This window comes from Geotrypetes seraphini, chromosome 3 (assembly GCF_902459505.1).
Source record: "Geotrypetes seraphini chromosome 3, aGeoSer1.1, whole genome shotgun sequence".
Taxonomy (NCBI): Eukaryota; Metazoa; Chordata; class Amphibia; order Gymnophiona; family Dermophiidae; genus Geotrypetes; species Geotrypetes seraphini.
In genome coordinates, this window is record NC_047086.1 from 196,754,633 (window position 1) to 196,776,377 (window position 21,745).

At 42.5% G+C, this 21,745-nt stretch overlaps 1 protein-coding gene across 5 annotated transcripts in view; it reads right to left on the reverse strand.

Annotated features, from left to right (window-relative positions):
• Positions 1-13,614: 13,614 nt before the first annotated feature.
• TNS2 (tensin 2) overlaps positions 13,615-21,745 on the reverse strand; it is a 274,519-nt gene continuing 266,388 nt past the window's right edge. For all 5 annotated transcript variants that reach the window (XM_033936279.1, XM_033936280.1, XM_033936278.1 and 2 more), the window contains 2 exons: positions 17,320-17,349; positions 13,615-14,665 (listed from right to left, as the gene is read on the reverse strand). In XM_033936279.1, coding sequence (XP_033792170.1) covers positions 14,524-14,665; positions 17,320-17,349 — 172 coding nt within the window. In that variant the 3' untranslated portion in view covers positions 13,615-14,523. The remainder of the gene's footprint in view (positions 14,666-17,319; positions 17,350-21,745) is intronic.

Here is a 21,745-nt window from a genome sequence, read left to right on the forward strand (position 1 = left end):
TCTCAGAGGTGGAGTTGGTCACTTTTTAACTGTGGGTAAAAATTCAAAGGATGTGTGTTTGGGATGGGTAACAGCATCAGGTGTGTATGCTTGGGGCTAGTATGGTTGTGGTGCTTGAAGTGCTTATGGATCACTTTTGTGTTAATAGCTTCAGGATGGCAGTGATGTCCCATTCCCCAGGTAATATGCCAAAGTCATGAGGGGAGTAAGTTTCAAATATAATTGAAGCCCATTTCAGTTTCATTAATTGGGTTCTCAGTTGTTCCTTATTTAATGCAGTAGGAACATAAATCTCAGTAAATTTGTGTGGTTATCACGAATAATAATATACAGCTATAGAAACCCCTCTGATATGATCTTTCTCTTGCTGTCTGGCATAGATTTAGAAATGCAAAATCTGTATGTGCATGTGTACATTTCCCAGCCTATACTTCCCATCCACCTGAAGCAGTAGAACAGAGCAAGTGCTGTCTGCTAGGCCAGAAATAGGTTGCCGTTCTTAAAGGAGACTTCTTGTAGTTTTGAGACATACTGTCTCCTAGGCATGCGTGAGATGAAAGAAACGGAATAGGGGATGCATCGTGTGATTGCCCCTGCAAATTGTATTGTTGATTCTCCTTCAGGCTTATATACTGCCTTATAATCCACCAAAGAAAACCCTAACACCTTTCCTTTTCTTTACAATACAAGGAGTTGACTGACTGACACATTCAGAGTACTAAATTCAGATTTAGGAGATACCATGGGCTGCATTCAACTCTCTTTTTGTCCCTTGGGGGCTGATAAATAAGCTGTACTAAAGCAAAGGAAAACTGTTGCACTGAAAGAAGCATGGCAGGTGTTACTGAAGGTTGAATTGGTAATTCCTCCTGATTTAGAGAACCATGCCAAATTTTGATTTTGGTGTTAACTCTCTACTCTCATACTGCATCTTTACTCCAGCCCTGAGCACCGGTGACAGAATTTGTCCCCATCCCTGTGGATAACCACGCGCAACCATCCCATGTCATTCTTTAGTGTTTATCTCACCCTCAGTCATTCTACACCAACATTCTTCAATGCAAGGCTTGAGGGTCAGTGATTGTGCCCATTCGTACTCTGATTTTTCCCTCTCTCCTTAAAAGAATGACATGGAGATGGTTTCCTTTGGTTATCTGTGGGAACAGTGACAAATTCTGTCACCGTGTCATTCTCAATGCTAGTTTATCTGATGTAAAGTATGGTGTGTTAACCATGGATGACACTGTACTGTTTGGATTTCTGATACCTCTTCCTTCCCTGCCTTCGCCCAGTGGCCCAAAAGTGAGAAAGATAATTCTCCCCTGGGGTGTTCTGGACTCTGGCACTTGGCATGTGAGGCCTTCAACCAGAGAGCCTCTGCTGTTGTGTGCCCCCACTCCATGTACTAATAGTAATTTCATGGTCTATGAAGGCATCCAGCTGTGTCCTGCTGCCATTGTCTTACAAAATTGTGGCACTTTAAGCCCTAGCAGTACTGTAGGACATATGACACGCTGCTAGGGGTCCCTAGACCAGGGGTACTATAACTGGTAGCCCCAGACCAGGGGCATTTGGGAGAGGAATTAAGGGCCCATTGAGCCATGAGGGATTTTTTTTAGTGGACCTTTTTTTTTTTTCTCTGTTAGTATGTGAAATGTGATTGGCTCATGCAGTAACAAAAGAAAGATGGAGAAAATTGTGGCAGATTACTGTTGTGCTATGCACTATTTGTTTTCTGTCGGCACACATTCTTCTTGCACTAATTTGCAATTAGATTATTGCATTGGGAGTAGAATACTGTGCCTAAAAGTTTGACACACTTTGCTACATCGGCCCCCTAAACATGTAATCTTCCCCTGTTTATAGGATCCCTTTTAGGAGATCATTTTGTAACAGGTCACCTAACTTCTGTGCCATATATGCACACAAGTTCCACTAATTTCCAAAGGCAAGGATGGATATAATTTTTTTGCAAAACCTCCCCATGGTAAATATATGCCCACATTTACACTTGCTGCATGCACAACTTTTCTGGCTTGTGTGTGTATTTCTAAAGTGCATATAAACATTACTTCCTCTTCAGGGAATACTGTCACTCAGGTTAGGTGTGTATAGATAGAGGGCAATTCCCTAAAGAGAAATATTCTATAATGGCAAATACTAACAAATTGGCAAGAATATGCCCAAATTTGGGTGTGACCATTTAAACATTTGCACTATGGCAGGCATAAATATTACTGCTTAAATGTGGCAGCTGCACATGTAACATAGTAGATTATGGCAGATAAATTAGACCTGTGTGGTCCATGAAACTAGTTGGAACACCCCTTTAAGTTATGTGCTAGAATAGAGGTGTAACTGCAAATAAGTGCCAAACTGAACAATTATGCAGATAAGTTGCACCATTCTATAAAAATGTGCAATTTACAGAGCGAGAGGGAAAGCATATATACCCATTAAATTTATGTCCATTTTGGTAGGGTACTTTACAAGTCTGTCTGCAGGTAAAACACTTTATCCCAGAACAAGCAGGCAGCATATTCTCACATCCATGGAGCCCTTTATGGACATTGTTAAAGTGTTCTGACATTTAAAAAAAATTTGAAACTCTTAAAACCGCACATGCGCTGATGCCTTCCCACCCGACGTCAATGACGGGACTACCGGTTGTTAGTTTTCCATGGAGCTAAGAGTTTGTTTTGTTTGGAATAGCTTCAAGTGCACCAAATTTTTCTCTTTTTGCCTTCCTGTATATATTGTTCTTCATTATTTTACCTTTTCCTTTATTCTTTGTTATTCAGATTAATTTTTTTTTTTACAATTTTATTTGGGGCCTTCAGCCTCCTTTCAGCCTGTCTTTAGGCCGAAAGTGTCAAACCTTTTTCAGTGTACTTTTACTCAACTTCCCTGGACCACTGAGTCTTTCGATCTATGTCAAGGGTGTGAGGTGGCTTTAAATGGTGCACTCGGTACAATAGGACCATCTCAGACACTGACCCACATAATTGGTGTGTGCAATGCTTGGGCCCTGAGTGCTCTGATATTTCTTGCACACTGCTCCAGATTGCAAAAAAGATTACTGAAAGCCAGACAAGCCCACTACGAGAAGCTTTTGATGACAACAGGAACATCGACCATGTCTGCTAACTCTGACCACCGTCAACATCAACTTTGACACTAAAGACATCAGTGGCTCCACCTACTACTTCATCTCCTTTGCTTCCATCTGGAGAAGTTCAAACGAAAGCTAAGAAGTATAGACATACTTCTCCCTCCAGGTATGCATCAGAATCCTCCCAAGCATCGACTACATTGACACAATCAAAACAGAGGTGCACCAACGCTAGATCACATTTGTTACAACAGGTGTCTCTTCAAATGTGCCTCGACATCGAGGTCACCGATGCCTCAACACCTGGTGCAGAAGCCACAGCGGTCTCAGAAAGCTCAGATGGCAGCTCCTCAAAAACCTGCTCAGTCTTTTTTGCACACTTCTCGAGGGCATAGCTGCTGTTCTCCTATCTCAGCCTCTTCCTCAACCAATTGGAGGTCGTCTGCAAATCTATCACCAACCTGGACTCTGATAACCGACATGTGGGTTCTCAAAGTCATCGAGGAAGGTTACTCTCTTCATTTTGTCTCCAAATCCTCCAAGGGAGTCCTCTTTTAACCTTCAGCATACCTCCCTCCTCCTTCAGGAAATAGAGGCTCTGCTTCAACTAAATGCCATAGAGCTAGTACCCCCCTCAGAGAGAAATCAGGAGTTCTACTCCAGGTATATTCTCATCCTGAAGACGGGGGTGGGGCTTAAGTCCAATTCTTGACCTCCGGCACTGCCTAGTCAGAGAAAAGTTTTGAATGTTATATCTAGGAACTTTATATCCACTGATGGATCTAAACGATTGGTTATGCTCCCTAGATCTAAAAGAGGCATATACCAATTCATCCTTATCACAGAACATTTCTGCAATTTCAAATTGTCAATCAACAATTTCAGCACAAAATTCTGCCCTTCGGCTTGGCCTCCTCTCCAAAAGTGTTTACCAAATGCCTTGTAGTAGTGGCAACAGCTTTTTGTAGTAGTGACAGCAGCTTAAGGGATCACAAACTTCAAGCTTTTCCCTATCTCGGCAACTGGCTCATAAAAGAAGCCTCTCAAGGAGTGTGCTCAGCAACACTGTCAACTGTGTTCCTTCAGCACTTAGGGTTCAAAGTCAACTTTCCAAAGTCTCAACTTCAACCCTTTCAAACTTACAGTTCATAGGGGCCCTCCTCGACACCGTTCAGCTCAGAGCATTCCTACCTCAGCAGAGAAGAGACAACCTCATTCAACTTTGCAATCAAGTCTGCCAGCTTCCATCCATCTCAGCCAAACAGATGATGAGACTATTAGGTCATATGGTGTCTACAGTCCATGTTACCCCTTCACGAGACTACAGCTCAGTGGTCCCTGGCGTCTCAATGGTCTCAAGCTCTCGATCCCTTTTTACAGAAAATTACTGTCATATCACTATGTCAATCTCTTCAGTGGTGGATGAATTTGTCAAATCTTTCCAAAGGGCTGCTGTTTCAAGCACCTCCACATCAGAAGGTCCTCACCAGACTCCTCCATGTATGCTTGGGGATCTCATCTAGATGGTCCCGAACACAAGGTCACTGGTCTGCCCAAGAACAGAAGCTTCACATTAACCTCTTGGAGCGATTCAGAATGCAGTATATCCAATCAAGTCCTAGTATGTACGGACAATCAAGTTACAATGTATTACATAAACAAACAAAGAGGGGCGGGTTCTATGACTGTCAAGAGGCTGCAAAGATTTGGAACTGGGCAACTGCTCGAAATATATTCCTCAAAGCTATGTTCAAGGAGCACAAAATACACTTGCTGACAAACTCTGCAGATATCTTCGACCACACAAGTGGACGTTCCTCTCCAAAGTCTTGCTTCAGCTATTTTCTCAGTGGGGGACTCCTCAGATAGACCTATTTGTGTCCCCCAGCAATCACAAACTGCCTCAATTCTGTTCCAAGCAATACACTCCTCTTCGTCTGGAGGCAGATGCCTTTCTTCTGGATTGGACAGACAAGTTCCTTTAGGCGTTCCCTCCAATTCTATAGCAACCATCTTAAAAAATATCGAATTTTGGATGATTGATTTCAAATTGAAATTGAATCCTGAAAAGACTAAACTCTTTTTAGCCAGTCCTACTGACAAGATTAAAGAATCAATGATACATTTTAATGGCATAGACTATCCTACAGAACAGTCCATAAAAATACTAGGAGTGACTTTAGATCGACGTCTTACTTTAGAACAGCATACAGATTTGTTACTCAGGAAATGTTTCTCAGCTCTCTGGAAACTATGAACAATTAAGAAATATTTTGATACGGTTTCCTTTCGTTTGTTTGTTCAGTCATCGATATTGAGTATCCTTGACTATTGCAATATAATTTTCTTGGTGCCTATAAGAAAATTTATTAAAAAATTAAGAGTGGTTCAAAACACTGCTGTTCGATTAATTTTTGGTTTGAAAAAAATGGGAACGTTACTCCCTATTACCAAAATTTACATTAGTTACCGATAGAGGCCAGAGTTTTATTCAAGTTTTCATGTATGTGCTTTAAATCAATTTTCGGTATGTCTCCAGGTTATCTTGTTTCCCATTTCTCCTTAAATTACTCAAACAAGCCTACACGTAAAGTCCAGTTATTTACATACCCTCCTGTCAAATTATGTCGTTTTAAGATATTTTTAGAGAGAACTCTCACTTTTCAGGCAGCTAAATTGAATACCTGGTTTGGCAAAATTATGCTAGAAGTTCCATCTTACTATAATTTTAGAAAATTACTAAAAATACAACTATTTGATAAATTTGTAACTTAAGTGTTTTAATGTTAATGCTTTTAATCTATAGGCATTATGTATCTTCTAGAAATAGCTTTTTTTATATTGTGAATCGGCTGGATGTTCATCCTTATCTTGCTGTGAACCGCCTATAACATTTTACTGGTTTGGCGGTATACAAGAAATAAATTATTATTATTATTTTCAAGACGCTGGTCAAGCTCAAATAAGAATTGGCCACCATGATCGTCATAGCACCTCGGTGACTCAGACAACCATGGTTTTCCCTTCTACTTCAGCTCACGGTCAAAGATCCAATAACCCTACATATTTTTCCATCTCTTCTTACCCAAAGTCAAGGGTCTCTTTTACATCCCAATCTACAGTCATTACACCTGACAGCTTGGTACCTCTTGGCTTGACCTCAGTAGACACTGATCTTTCTGATCCTGCCAGAGTCATTTTAGCTGCATCCAGAAAACCGTCTACACAGCAGTGCTACCAACAGAAATGGACATGATTTTTAACATGGTTTGATCTTCATCATCAAGCTGCTTCATCCTCTTCTATATCTTCAGTGTTGGATTATCTTCTACACTTCTCTAACTCTGATCTTAAAACCACTTCAGTCAGACTTCATCTTAGTGCTGTAAGTGTTTTCCATGTTCAGGTGAACAATAAATCTCTCGCTGCTCATCCTGTTTCCAAGATTATGAAAGGACTTTTTAATATCAAACCACCTTGCAAACCGCCTTCAGTGGGTTTGGGTTTTCAGTGCCAAACCACCTCGCAAACCGCCTTCAGTGGTTTGGGATCTTAATGTTGTTCTCACCAGACTGATGAAACCTCCTTTTGAGCCAATGTCTTCTAAGAACATAATAATTGCCGCTGTTGGGTCAGACGAGTGGTCCATCATGCCCAGCAGTCTGCTCATGCGGTGGTCCTTTGGTCAAAGACCAGCGCCTTAACTGAGACTAGCCCTACCTGTGTATGTTCTGGTTCAGCAGGAACTTGTCTAACTTTGTCTTGAATCCCTAGAGGGTGTTTTCCCCTACGACAGACTCCGGAAGAGCATTCCAGTTTTCTACTACTCTCTGAGTGAAGAAGAACTTCCTTATGTTCGTATGGAATCTATCCCCTTTCAATTTTAGAGAGTGCCCTCTCATTCTCCCTACCTTGGAGAGGGTGAACAACCTGTCCTTATCTAAGTCTATTCCCTTCAGTACCTTGAATGTTTCGATCATGTCCCCTCTCAATCTCCTCTGTTCAAGGGAGAAAAGGCCCAGTTTCTCTAATCTTTCACTGTATGGCAACTCCTCCAACCCCTTAACCATCCTAGTTGCTCTTCTCTGGACCCTTTCGAGTAGTACCATTGTCCTTTCTTCATGTACGGCGACCAGTGCTGGACACAGTACTCCAGGTGAGGATGCACCATGGCCCGGTACAGCGGCATGATAACCTTCTCCAATCTGTGATCCCCCTTCTTTATCATTCCTAGCATTCTGTACGCCCTTTTCGCCACCACCGCACATTGCATGGATGGCTTCATCGACTTGTTGATCATAACTCCCAAGTCTCTTTCCTGGGAGGTCTCTCCAAGTACTGCCCCGGAGATCCTGTATTTGTGCATGAGATTTTTTGTTACCTACATGCATCACTTTACACTTATCCACGTTGAACCTCATCTGCTATATTGATGCCCATTCCTCGAGCCTGATTATGTCACATTGCAAATCTTTGCAATCCCCCTATGAATAATTTCATATCAACCACAAATTTAATCACCTCACTCGTACCAATGTCTAGATCATTTAGAAAGATGTTGAAGAGCATGGGTCCAAGCACCGAGCCCTGTGGCACCCCACTGGTGACGCTCTTCCAGTCCGAGTATTGTCCATCAGTTCTGCATGTCAAGTGAGTGAGCTTCATGTGTTGGTGTTGGAGCCACTCTTTATGGTTTTCCACCATGATAAAGTAGTTCTCTGCACCCAGGGGTCTCAAAGTCCCTCCTTGAGGGCTGCAATCCAGTCGGGTTTTCAGGATTTCCCCAATGAATATGCAAGAGATCTATGTGCATGCACTGCTCTCAATGCATATTCATTGGGGGAATCCTGAAAACCCGACTGGATTGCAGCCCTCAAGGAGGGACTTTGAGATCCCTGTCTGCACCCATCCTGCCAAAGGTGGTCATGGAGTTTCACCTAAATCAGTCAAATCGTGCTTCCAGTTTTCTTTCCAAAGCCTCATTCTCACCCTGGAGAAACAGCTCTTCATACCTTGGACTGTAAACAAGCCTTGGCTTATTACTTACAAAGGACTAAGCCACACAGAACGTCTCCTCAGCTGTTCATCTCCCTTGATCCTAATAGGTTGGGCTGCCATGTAACTAAAAGAACTATTTCCACATGGCTTGCGACCTGTATTTTGTTTTGCTATGCTCAGGCTGGGTTGCAGCTCAGGGGTCATGTAATGGCACCTAAGGTCTGAGCTATGGCAGCTTCAGTTGCATTCTTGCTTTCCACTCCCATTGATGAAATCTGCAAGGTAGCTACTTAAACATAGAAACATAGATGATGGCAGAAAAGGGCTACAGCCCATCAAGTCTGCCCACTCTGCTTACCCACCCCCTGTCTATGCCCTAATGACCCAATTTCCTTATCTTGACCCTCGTAGGGATCCCACATGGGTATCCCATTTATTCTTAAAGTCTGGCACGCTGTCTGCCTCGATCACCTGCACTGGAAGCTTGTTCCAATGATCAACCACTCTCTCTGTGAAGAAATACTTTCTGGTGTCGCCATGAAATTTTCCGCCCCTGAGTTTGAGCGGGTGCCCTCTTGTGGCCGAGGGTCCCTTGAGAAAGAAAATATCATCTTCCACTTCGACACGTCCTGTGAGGTACTTAAATGTTTCGATCATGTCTCCCCTCTTCCTACGTTCCTCAAGAGTGTAGAGCTGCAATTTGTTCAGTCTCTCTTCGTACGAGAGACCCTTGAGTCCCGAGATCATCCTGGTGGCCGTCCGTTGAACCGATTCAATTCTGCGCACATCTTTACTGTAATGTGGCCTCCAGAATTGCACACAGTACTCTAGATGAGGTCTCACCATGGCCCTGTACAACGGCATTATGACTTCAGGCTTTCGGCTGACGAAACTTCTATTGATACAACCCAATATCTGCCTTGCCTTAGATGAAGCCTTCTCCACTTGATTGGCAGTTTTCATGTCTGCACTGATGATTACTCCTAAATCTCGTTCTGCTGAAGTCCTAGTTAAAGTTTCTCCGTTCAAGAAGTACGTCCTGCATGGATTTCAGCTTCTGAGGTGCATGACCTTACATTTCTTAGCATTGAAGCCTAGTTGCCAGGTTGAGGACCAACTTTCCAATGTAAGCAGGTCCTGCGCCATATAATTCTGTAAACTGCATTCACTTACTATATTACATAGTTTGGCGTCATCGGCGAATAGTGTTATTTTACCTTGAAGCCCTTGAGTCAGATCCCCTATGAATATGTTGAAAAGGAGTGGACCCAGGACCGAACTTTGCTGCACTCCACTGGTCACCTCCGATGTTTTAGAGAGGGTACCATTAACCACCACCCTCTGAAGTCTGCCACTCAGCCAATCATTGACCCATGCAGTTAGTGTCTCTCCTAACCCCATCGATTCCATCTTGCTTAGCAGCCTGCGGTGTGGGACACTGTCAAAAGCTTTCCTGAAGTCCAGGTACACGACGTCCAAAGACTCTCCCAAGTCAAACTTTCTTGTTACCCAGTCAAAGAAGCTGATGAGATTGGATTGGCAGGACCTACCCTTGGTGAATCCATGCTGACTGGGATCCCGAAGATTCCCTTCATTCAAGATCGTGTCCAATTTGCTTTTAATTAGTGTTTCCATGAGTTTGCACACTATTGATGTGAGACTCACCGGTCTATAATTCGCAGCCTCTGCCCTGCAACCCTTTTTATGCAGAGGAACGACATTAGCTAATTTCCAGTCCAGGGGAACTTTCCCCTTACTTAGGGAGAGATTGAATAGCTCAGCCAACGGTTTCGCCAGGACATCGCTCAATTCTCTGAGCATTCTTGGGTGCAAATTGTCTGGTCCCATGGCTTTGTTCACCTTGAGTCTTGCCAGTTCACTGTAAACTTCACCTGGTGTGAACTCAAAATTCTGAAACGGGTCTTCTGTGCTTTGTGTTGCCTTCAACTGGGGACCGTGTCCCGGTGCCTCACAGGTGAAGATTGAGCAGAAGTATTCATTCAGTAGTTCGGCTTTATCGGAATCTGCTTCCACGTAACTTCCGTCCGGTCTTCTAAGGCGTACTATCCCGCCTGTGTTCCTTTTTCTGTCACTAATATACCTGAAGAAGGATTTGTCCCCCTTTTTAATGTTTTTTGCCAGAATTTCTTCCACTCGAAGTTTTGCCTCCCTAACTGCCATTTTGACCGCTGTAGACCTGGTCCTATATTCTACTTTTGCCTCTCTTTTCTCCGTGTGCTTGTAGGAGAGAAACACTTTTTTCTTCTCCTTAATGAGGTGCGAGATCTCCGCGGTGAACCAGTTCATACGTTCACGTTTCAGTACTGTCTGGAATCCTATTCCAGATGGGACGGTCAGTTCAGCCAAGCAGTCTTACAGAATTTATTCTCTTAATGGCCAACTCTCCCTCCAACCCATTACAGTAAGCTAGGGAGTCCCATATGTGATGAATATGTTGCCTGCCTGTCGTAGGATAAAGCACAGTTACTTACCATAACAGGTGTTATCCGGGGACAGCAGGCAGCTATTCTCACATCCCACCCTTCTCCCTTGGTTGGTTCTTAACTTGCTTACAGAACTGAGATGCCATGAGCCTCATCGGGTGGGAAGGCAGTCGCAAAGTTTCTTAAAACTTAGAGTGACAGTTCACTTTTCATACTGTCTGTACCAGGCTCTGTGGATGATGTCACCCATATATGAGAATATCTGCCTGCTGTCCCCGGATAACACCTGTTATGGTAAGTAACTGTGCTTTATCAGTTCATCCTTTAGTCTTCAGATTCATGAAAGACCTTTTGCACACCAAACCACCAATCAGGCCTTCTCTAGTTGCTTGGAATGTTAATGTGCTTTCCACTTTGATGAAGCCTCCATTTGAACCACTTTCATCTACATCTGATGAGAATGTGATCTTGGAAAGAAGACAAGAAGGACTACGAATTGATTCAGATGAAATTCTGAGAAAACTTTAAGGAAGAACCGGGGATGAGTTCAAAGAACCACTCTATTGTGATAAAATGTATAAGATGTATCTCAGACAAGTGCTTGAAGCTTGCCGACTCGAGACTAGAAAAACTACTTTCCAAGTCAGACACAATAGAGTGGTTCTTTGAACTCATCCCCGGTTCCTCCTTAAAGTTGTCTCAGAATTTCTTCTGAATCAATTCGTAGTCCTTCCTGTCTTCTTTCCAAGACCACATTCTCATCATGGTGAGGCCACACTTCACACAATGGACTGTAAACGTGCTCTTGCTTATTATTTGGACTGCACTAAACCTCACATAACTTCCATTTAACTGTTCCTGTCCTTTGATACAAACAAACAGACTTGGAACCATGCAAACCATCTCAACATGGCTCGCAGACTGTATCTCCTTTTCTTATGCTCAAGCTGGCTTGGCACTGGACGGCCATGTCACTGCATATAATGTTCAAGCAATGGCGACCAGTAGCTTGCCTATCTTCCACTCCCATTGAGGACTTCTGTAAAGCAGCCACTTGGTAATCAATTCATACATTCACATCCCACTACCATTTGGAGAATCATTCCAGACGGGATAGTTTGGCCAAGCAGTTCTACAAAATTTATTCTCCCTGTTGAAGCCAACTTCCTGCCATTCCTTTTTTTTTTAATTTATTTTTTCTTCTTACACCTGGCAGCTAGGGAATCCCACGTGTGTGAATATGCTGCCTACTTGTTCTGGGATAAATAACAGATACCAACAGATGTCATCTGAGGACAGCAGGCAGGTATTCTTACAACGCTCCCACCTCCCCTTGTTGACAATTTAGCTTTCTTACTGAACAGATGGTCCTGTGAGCCAATGTCTGGTGGGAAGGCACCAGCACATGAACAGTATGGGTGGTATTGAGACTTTCAAAATTTTTTAAAGTGACAAAACATTTTAACACTCAGTACCAGGTTCTGTGGATGATGTCGCCCACATGTGAGAATATCTGCCTGCTGTCCTCAGGTAACACATGTTACAGGTAAGTAGCTATGCTTTACCTGTGGAAATGCCTTTTAAAAACTCATGGTTTGCAGTAGACTTTCAACTACCTGAAAATTTCCTCTACACTATATTGTGCCAGAAGCAAATTAGAGCAAAAGCCCTGCCCATCCTTGACATTTGCAAGCCCTTTTTTAACCTGAACACCATGTCATCCATGTCTGTTCACAATTTTTAGCTTGGCTTCAGCTTTTGTTACTTTGCAATGCTATGATCGAATAACTGAAGCATGCTTACTGATTTTGCACTTCAAAGTCCCATTCTGGTATCTGAGACCTAACAAGGTTCAAGCTCAGTGTTTTAACTCAAGTCTTTCCCTCGACATTTGCTGAATCACATAAATTCCTTTCCTTGTCTCTTACTTATATAGGGCATTTCTGCAGGAGAGTGTTAGTCAAGATAAAAACTAGATATTTTTGGCAGCAAATCTAGACATATAAAAACTCTTTCGCAAGCTAAAAGCATAGTCTGCTTTTGTAGAGGGGAGGGGAGCAGAGGAAAAGGTCTAAACTGTAAAGCACCTGTTAACTAACCAGCCACTCTCGCTGCCAAGTTGATCTTTCTGATAAGCAGTTAATTATTTTAAAAAATTAACTAATTATGGTGTAATTAGTTCCTGCACGGATGTCTATGGAAGCAAGTTAAGTCTCCAGTTTAGAATGCTACTTGCACAACTCCTACCCCTCTAAACCAGTCCAGCAACTTGGCAACCCATTGCCCTGGTGTGATAGTGATGGGGAAGGGAGTACTGTACTCTCTTCTCTTTGAACAAATGCTGAGTGAATGTATAAATATGTTGCTATAGGCACACTGGTACTACCCTTTCTGAGCTAGTACTTGCCTAATGACTACACTTCTCCCTCCATATTCACGGTTTCGATTATTCAAGGTTTTTAGCTTGCTGGCTCCTCCCCCCAAATTACATCAGCTTGCACAGAGAAAATCGCTGATTCCCAGCACTTTCTTCACCGTGTTTTGCCTCGCTTTCAGGAACAGACCAGGTCTCCCACCATGTTATTTGCGGTTTCATTATATTCACGATGGTTTTTAATAGAAAACAGCGAATAACATATGAAAAAGTTATTTGCGGTTCTGTTAATCCCCTATTACAGCGAATACGGAGGGAGAAGTGTAACATGAGTCAAGATATGTCCTGTGCAGTGTAGAACAGATGTTAAACTGTGTAACATAAGAGCCCTACTACTTTTTGTAATGTTTGTTGTATCCATTTGTTAAGAAGCCCTTTACCTTCTTTCTTTTATTTTTTTCAGTCTATCCTCCCCCTGTTTGTACAAGCAAACTAGCTTGTTTTAATAGAGAGTATACATCGGTTTTTGCTGGCTGAGCTGACATTGCATCTGTTCCTTGGCTGTGGCTATAGGATATGAAAACACAATCTGGCATTGCAGTATGAGTTAAGGTTACCGATGTCCAGTGAATCTCAAACATGTCCTCTTATTAGAGGATTGTCCAGGTGTCTGGACAGTTTTTTGTTTTTTTTTAATGGGGAGTGTCCAGGTTTAGCTGGCTCTCCCAGCTCCCCTACTTCTTCCCTGGCTGATTTGGGCAGTTGACAGCGGCAATGAGGTGAGCCTACTACTGCCAGCCTGCCCTGGAAGCTGCCTCTCTACCAGTCCCCCTAATGTAAGAACTCAAAGTTGCTGCAGAGAAGGGGGCATTGTGTGATGGGTGGGTGGGATCATGTGTCCTTTTTTTTGTCTTCACGACTATGGGTAACCCTAATAAGAGTTTTATGATTCAAGCTTTTCAATTAAGTTGAAAATAATTCACTGGAGCTGATAATATCACTTTGGTGGTTGTGGTAACCCTGTGTTTTGCTCCTGACATGTTTGTGTGTCTCTTCAATTCAGAAGCATATCTGAACTGAGATCTTCCTAGGTATATAAGATACTACCCTCAGTTTTTTTTTAAACAGCGTTCACGAACTTATCCCCTTCTCTACAAAGTCAAAACACTAGTAAGGAAGCACGTTTTTAGAATTTTCTGTGCAGGATGCTTCTGCCCCTCCTGGGCTAACAAACTCCTAGATATGGCTACTTTCCTGGAGCAGCTCAAAGGTCACATTCATTAAACAGAGCTAGACATGAAGAGTGATAGAACGCCTACCTTTTGCCTGGTGGAATGAAGACAACCCTGCCTAGGCAAGTACTGTGATTCTGGGTTGCCAAGGATGCATTTTTCTCCGAGTGGCTATTCTTAAATCCACCATGGAGCTATTTGCATTCTACAATATAACTAGTGCCATCATTCACAATGTCTTGAGTTTAGTACAGCAGTAGGCTGCACTTTTTCCTCCCATGTGCCACGGTCTTGGGTCTGTGCCCTCATCCAATGTTTTCCCCCTTTCCTTGGTGCAGTTTCAGCCACGGGAAGCGTCACATTCTACTTCCGTTGTGGACCCAGCATAACTTTGGTGATGAAATTCACGATGGCCGAAGCTGGCTGCTCTGGGTCCAGCTCAGCAAAGAGATGACAAACGTTTTCAAAGGCATTGCCGGGTTTCTTTGCTACGAAGCCAAAGATCCTGCCCATGAGAAAGACAAATCCAAATCCTATTTAAACATTTACCTTTTTGCATAACTACTCATGTTAGGACAGTAATAGATTTGCTATTTATCCCACTGCATTAGGACAAGAAGTAAGGGATGATTTATGAGACATACAAAAGACATTTCTAAACAAGTTACCTGAGTTCATAGTTACAAAAATGTTTAATTTTTCAGTGCTACTACCAATAAGAAACAAAAATTTATTGGACATTTATTCACTTTTGCATTTTCTCTTGAAAACCAGATATATGATATAAATTAAAAGAAAATACTTAAGTTATGGACTTCTTTGGAAAAAAAATCATGTGTTACCTCTAGCTGGCTTTCATTGGTTATAATGTCCCTTCCAAAACAATACACTTGATTAGATATGTTTGTTTTTGTCATTTTTAAAATTTATTGCCAATTTAAATTATTTAGTTGAATAAAAAACTGCTGTACAGTACTTTTCCTGCAAAAATTTTATAGTATGCTTATGAGTGAATGTTTGTCTAAAAATAGCTGCTTGGAAAAAGAATGGGTGTTTAGCTACACACTAGTCGAAAAGACTCAGGTTTGCAAGTTCACTTGTTCATTGTCCTAAACCAGATGTAGTTTGTGTTTTTCTAGGACTGTGTTTGGAAAGGAAGCAAAATTCATTTCACTGAGCTATCTAGCCTCTCTAGGGGCTTAACATGCCTGTGACTGGATTACTGAATACCCTCAAATCCAGTAGTTCCCAAACCTTTTATGACACACCAAACATCAAAATTCATAGCTGAAGAAAGCATGTCTAAATATTTTGGGGTTTAGCTGTAAATTTAGTATGAATTTGGCTATCTTGTACAAAAAAGATGTGTGCAATACAGCAGTCTCAGATTTCTCACTTGTCATACAATGAAACAAATATATATTCAAATTTTGGTGTCAATAACAGCAACACAAAATCTCTTCACTGCCAGATACTGTGAAGCAACACAAAAACCTGTAAATATGCTATTCAGAAACTATATAGTTAACAGAACCTCTGAGTAGCAGACCTGCAATATATTCATTCAGAACTTATTTTGTTGGGGAGTTGTGAGGAAGCAGAAATAGAGACCAATTATGAGGATTTCACAATAATTTCACAGGAAACACAGGCTTGCTCTCGACATCAAATTTTTTTGTGACATACCTCCCAGCTCTTGGGGAACACACTGGTTGAGAATCACTGCTTCAATCCCAACTTTATATACCATTGGCCAAGTCTGGTGCTAATATAGGCAAAACTCTAGTGCTTGATCCAGACTTTGGGGCACACCTAGCCAGTTGGATTTTCAGGATATCTACAATGACTGTGTATGACAGAGATTTACATGAACCATCTTCTTAGTATGCAAATCTATCTCATACATAGTCAATTTGGATATCTGAAAACCTGACTGCCTGAGTGCTCTGAGGACCAGGTTAAGAACTACTGCCTTTAAGTCTCCCTTTATCATAGTATAGTACACAGCAGTTCTTGGGACACGTCCAGCCAGTTGGGTTTTCAGGATCTGCACAAGGCATACACAGGAGATAGATTTGCTTTTACTGGTTCCTCAGTATGTAAATCTATCTCATACATAGTTAATCTGGATAGCCAGGGGAGAAAGCAAATGTTAACTGTAGGGCCCTCCAAACTATTCCTTTCTAGCTGTGTTTGAGGAAGTTGAAGTGAAAACTAAAATAACACTCCACTGTTAAAATTAATGTGTAGAAACTGAGCATTTTACCTTTCACTCTTCCCAAACCCAGCGCTATGGTTAATGGATGCAGAGCTGTAACAAGCTACAACTGTACCCCTTGTGACTCGTCCATCACACTTGCCTCCTTCTGGGCCTAGTTGTGGTCTAGGGCAGGGTGGGCAGCAGGTATTCCCAATTGCTGCTGTCCATGTTGGCTTTGGGTTCAAAATGATGGCAGCGATCTCTACCAAGACTACTGCTAAAGGTCATGGTGGCCATTTTGAACTAGAAACTGGCACAAGCAGCAGTGACTGTGGATTGCAGCTGTCTGCCCTACCCTAGACCACCAGGGTATCCATCAGTTAGACCCAGAGGGCCTTACGGGAAGATGGGTGGGTGCTGGTGAGAGGGCAGGGGGAGGCTAGCCAAGGAGGGAAGGCAGCAGATGGGATACAATTTTAGTACAGCCATCTCGCTCGTGCCCTGTACAGCCGCACTTACCTTGCTGTGGCCCTAGCTCACTACAATCTAAGTTATTCTCTTACTGATCGCCATTTTTATATTTTATTTTTAGGAAAGTGTGTGCATGGGGGGTGGAGGGTTCATCCCATAATCATAGGAATGGTGCAGGAGCACTGGCTATGTGGAAACTCCATAGATCCTGCAGTCACCACCTCTCCCAACAGGAGACCCTGTAGGGCAGTGGTTTCCAAAGCTTTCCTGGGAGAGCTCAGCTAAGTTAAATTTGCATGTAAATTTAAAGCTTGAATATTCATTGCAAATAGCCTGAAAACCTGACTGGTTGGGATTCCCCAGAAAAGGATTAGGTTTCAGACTCTCCTCCTTGAATAGCTACTGAGCTCCTTCCCTCTGAGAAGATGCTAAAAAGGAGAGTAGACTGAATTCAGGGCTAACAAAAGATTCATAGTTGGTTTACATACTTGGATGTAGTTCCATCAGCATTTGTCCATCTACAAGAAAAAAAAAAGAATTGGCAGAAATGGACAGCTGCAACAGAAACTGGATATTCAATAAAACAATATTCCTTTCTACCATTGAATAAGTTGTGGGAAAATATATGGACAAGCAGGCATGATTCTCACCTGTGGGTGACATCATCTACAGAACCCAGTACGGACACTACCAATTGCAACGTCACTTTAAATCTTTTAGGCAGTGCCTAACTCTCTTTTAGGTACATATGCCAGAGGTTGTAGTAAGAGCGGATAGCCTAGCTGGTTTTAAGAAAGATTTGGTCAAGTTCCTAGAGGAAAAGTCCAGAGTCTGTTATTGACAAAGATGGGGGAAGCCACTGCTTGTCCTGGATCGGTAACATGGAATCTTGCTACTCCTTGGGTTTTGGCCAGGTACTAGTGACCTGGATTGGCCACCGTGAGATCGGGCTACTGGGCTTGATGGACCATTGTCTGACCCAGTGAGGCTATTCTTATGTTTTTATGCTTTCCTGTCTGATGTTGGCTTGCGGGACCATCAGTTATTCATTTTCTATGGAGCTAAGAAGCTGTGTCTTCAATTTTCAGCGCATCAAAATTTTGCCCTTTTTTTTTTTTTGTGCCTTCCCATACTTATTTTTCAGTGTTTTCCTCATAATGTTTACCTCATAGTGTTTTCCTGCATAATGTTTTTATTGTGTTCCAGTATTTTATCTGACTTTGGTTCATTTTTGTCAATTTTTTTTTCACTTTTGGGGCACTGAGTCCTTTTTACCTCCCAAGCGTGTCGACCGTTTTTGGCATCCTAGCTACTCATCCTCCCTGAGCCATTGAGCCCTTTGACTTCCTGTGGCAATGCGTTCCAGAGCTTAACTATTCTCACTCAGAGAATAGTTGAGCTCTGGAATGCATTGCCAGAGGATGTGATATGAAAATGGAAGTTAGACAAGCATAACTGTAGTTAGAATGCCGCTAGTTCTTTTTTGGGCCCTATTTGTGAAATGTCAGCTTTTTGTGTCCTTCAGCGACTATATTAACATAAGCTCAGAACGGTGAAAAGACATTTATTCTCTACTACAGTGACCTATTCATATACAGTCATTTGTATGATGTCTATGCCTCTGTATCATTTCTAATATTTTTGTAAGCCGCAGTGATTTCTAGCTGATATTTGCAGGAAACAAGAATCAATATGGTATGGTATGATAACAGCAGTTAACATAGATGGGTTTAAAAAAGTTTTGGACAAGTTCTTGGAAGAAAAATCCATAGTTTGCTATTGAGACAGACATGACAGAAGCCAATACTTGCCCTAGATCATTTTGCTTCTATTTGGGGTTTTGCCAGGTACTTATGACCTGGATTGGCTACTGTGGAAACAGTATACTGGACTAGACGGACCATTAGTCTGACCCAGTATGACATGACCTGGAGTTCATTCGAAAGCCCAGACTGGAACCTTTTTCTCAAACTCCTCTCAAAATATGCCAACTCCAACTGCCTATTAGACAACTGCCCACCCACCATTATTAAATATGCCCCCCCCCCCCAATTCAAAGCCGAACTCTTCAATTGGGTCTCATTATGCCTGTCCTCCGGCCTCTTCCCGACTGAACTTGGCCACATTCTCGTATCCCCCGCCTCAAAAACAACAATGAACCCATCTCCTCCACCACCAACTATAGACCCATCGCCAACATACCACTCTTCCAAAAACTTATGGAAGGCCTCATTAACCATGACCTCATGAACTACCTAGAAAAGTTCAACATCCTTCCTGATTGGCAATCCGGCTTCCGCGCAAACCACAGCACGGAAACAATCCTAGCTGCTCTAACCAACTACCTCCTCCAATTATTCTCCCTGGGCAAAAGCGCCCTAGTACTCCAATTCGACCTAAACAGCGCTTTCGATCTGGTCGACCATGATATCATGCTCCGTTGCCTTGACTCCATCGGCATTTCCGGCCAAGTACTACACTGGTTCTCAAGCTTCCTAACTAGCCGTACCTATCAAGTCCACAGCAATGGAACCTTCTCCCATCAATGGCTTAATTCCTGTGGAGTCCCACAAGGCTCCCCACTCTCCCCCTCCCTCTTTAACATCTACTTGGCACCTCTAGCACAGACACTAGCTGACATAAACCTTAAATCATTCATCTACGCTGATGACATCACCATCATCATCCCCTTAACTTCACTCACCCTACAGACGGAACAACTCGCATCATCCATCCTCACCAAATTAGAACAATGGACCTCACAATTTAAATTAAAATTGAACACCGAAAAAACCAAAATCTTCCTAGCAAGTCCTACCCACAAAATAACAAACACCTCCATAAAACTGAACGGCCTAGATTATCCTATCAACCCCTCCATAAAAATACTCGGAGTCATCCTAGATAGATGCTTAACATTCGAAGACCATACCAATGCCCAGGTCAAAAAATGCTTCTGTACCCTCTGGAAACTCCGCACTATTAAACACCACTTCGACCACCTCTCCTTCCGCTTACTGGTCCAATCATTAATCTTAAGCATATTGGACTACTGTAATATCATATACCTAGGAGCCTACAAAAACACTATCAAACGCCTAAGAATAGTACAAAATGCCGCAGTCCGCCTCATCTTCGGCCTCAAAAAATACGACCACGTCAGCCCCTATTATGCCAAACTCCACTGGCTGCCGGTGGAGGCAAGAATCACCTTTAAATTCGCTTGCCTCTGCTTCAAAACCTTAGCAGGCTCCTCACCAATCTACCTATCTGAACACCTTGAAATTGCACGCCCCTCTCGCACACAAAACACCTACCTGTTCTCCTTCCCCTCCATGAAGGGCTGCCTCTACAAAAAATACCTTGACTGATCTCTAGCATTCCAAGCGGGCAAATGGAACAAATGCCTCTCTACCCTCATCTCCAATTCCCCCCACTATCAAACATTCCGGAAATTAACAAAAACCTACCTCTTTGACAAATTCCTCTGATCAACCCTCTCTCCTCCCCTCACCCCTCTCCCCCTAAACCCTTACCACCTCATTCAACACTGCTATCTGTAACGCTGCTGTATCTAACTATAGGAATTGTAACCGCTGCCAAAATAACTTCACAGTATATTTGTTGTCAAAAAAAAAAAGTAAAGGTAACCTGACCGAATTTGTATCGTCCAAAATGTAAATCTAATATTAACGAAATTGTAACATCGCTGTAAATGTACAGTCTCTTCTTCTGTTAACCGCATAGAACTTCCATGGTAATGCGGTATACAAGAATAAAGTTATTATTATTATTATTATTATTCTTAAGTTCTTATGACTTAGCGTCAGCCGTTTTCCCCTCCATATCAAAGATGGTACCGAGTGGTTTTATGAAATGTTTTGAATGTAATCGAATCATTTCAGGCTCTGACACACATAATTGGTGTGAGACATTTGCTGTTACCTCTGACTTTGCATGCAAAAGAGGTCACTGAAAGCCCAAAAACTTCAGTTTGAAAAACTTTTCAATACTGTGTTAGCGTCAACATCGAGTATGGTGGGGGATTTGGAACCCAATACCCAGCTTCCTATGACTCAGGGATCGATATCGGCACTAAGTGCATCAACACCGCATCCACAGCATTGGACACTGGTCTCCTTACAGAGACAGGACTCTTCCTCTTCATCTATGCCTCATGCATCGAGGAACTTGGTCCATAAGAAAACTACGAAGCACAAACATTCTTCCCCTTCTAGGCATGACACTGCATCCTCCCAAGCGTTGACTTCCTTGATGCATAATGAACACTGATGCACCGAAGACAGCTCTCCTTCCATTCAGCTGATGTCTTTCTATAGGCATGCCTCACCATCGAGGTCTCCCATGCTCCGACATCTGGTAGAGCAGACTGCTTCCGATACTAGCACTGTCTTTCCAGGAAGAGATCCAGGCTATATTCAAATAGTTTTCAGGGCTACTACAGATGCAGTTTTCACAGGCATTAATGGCTTCCATGCCTGTCTCAGCCCAGTCCGCAAAAACATCAAAGCATCAGTCGAGGACGAAGTCAAGCACCCCTGCTTGACAATGAGTATCAGGAGTGGCACATAGACCTACTTGATGCATGCACCATCACTGGAGGAGTTATCTCCTGGGTAAGACCATTGATGCACCTTGATTCAAACTTGATACTCCTTTCAACATACACTCCATGATTCACCTAGTAGAAAGTACTTTGAGGAGTCTAACTCAAGATATCTCTAATTATTCAGTCAAGGATTTGCTAGAATATTCAGCAGAAGAATCCTATCGTAAACCTTCTGATCCTTCCCCTTCTCAATGACGCAAGTCTCCACCAGAGAGTATATATTTTACTGGTTTTGTAAAGCAGATGGGTCAGGTTTTGTCCATCAAAATGGAAACAAAGGAGGA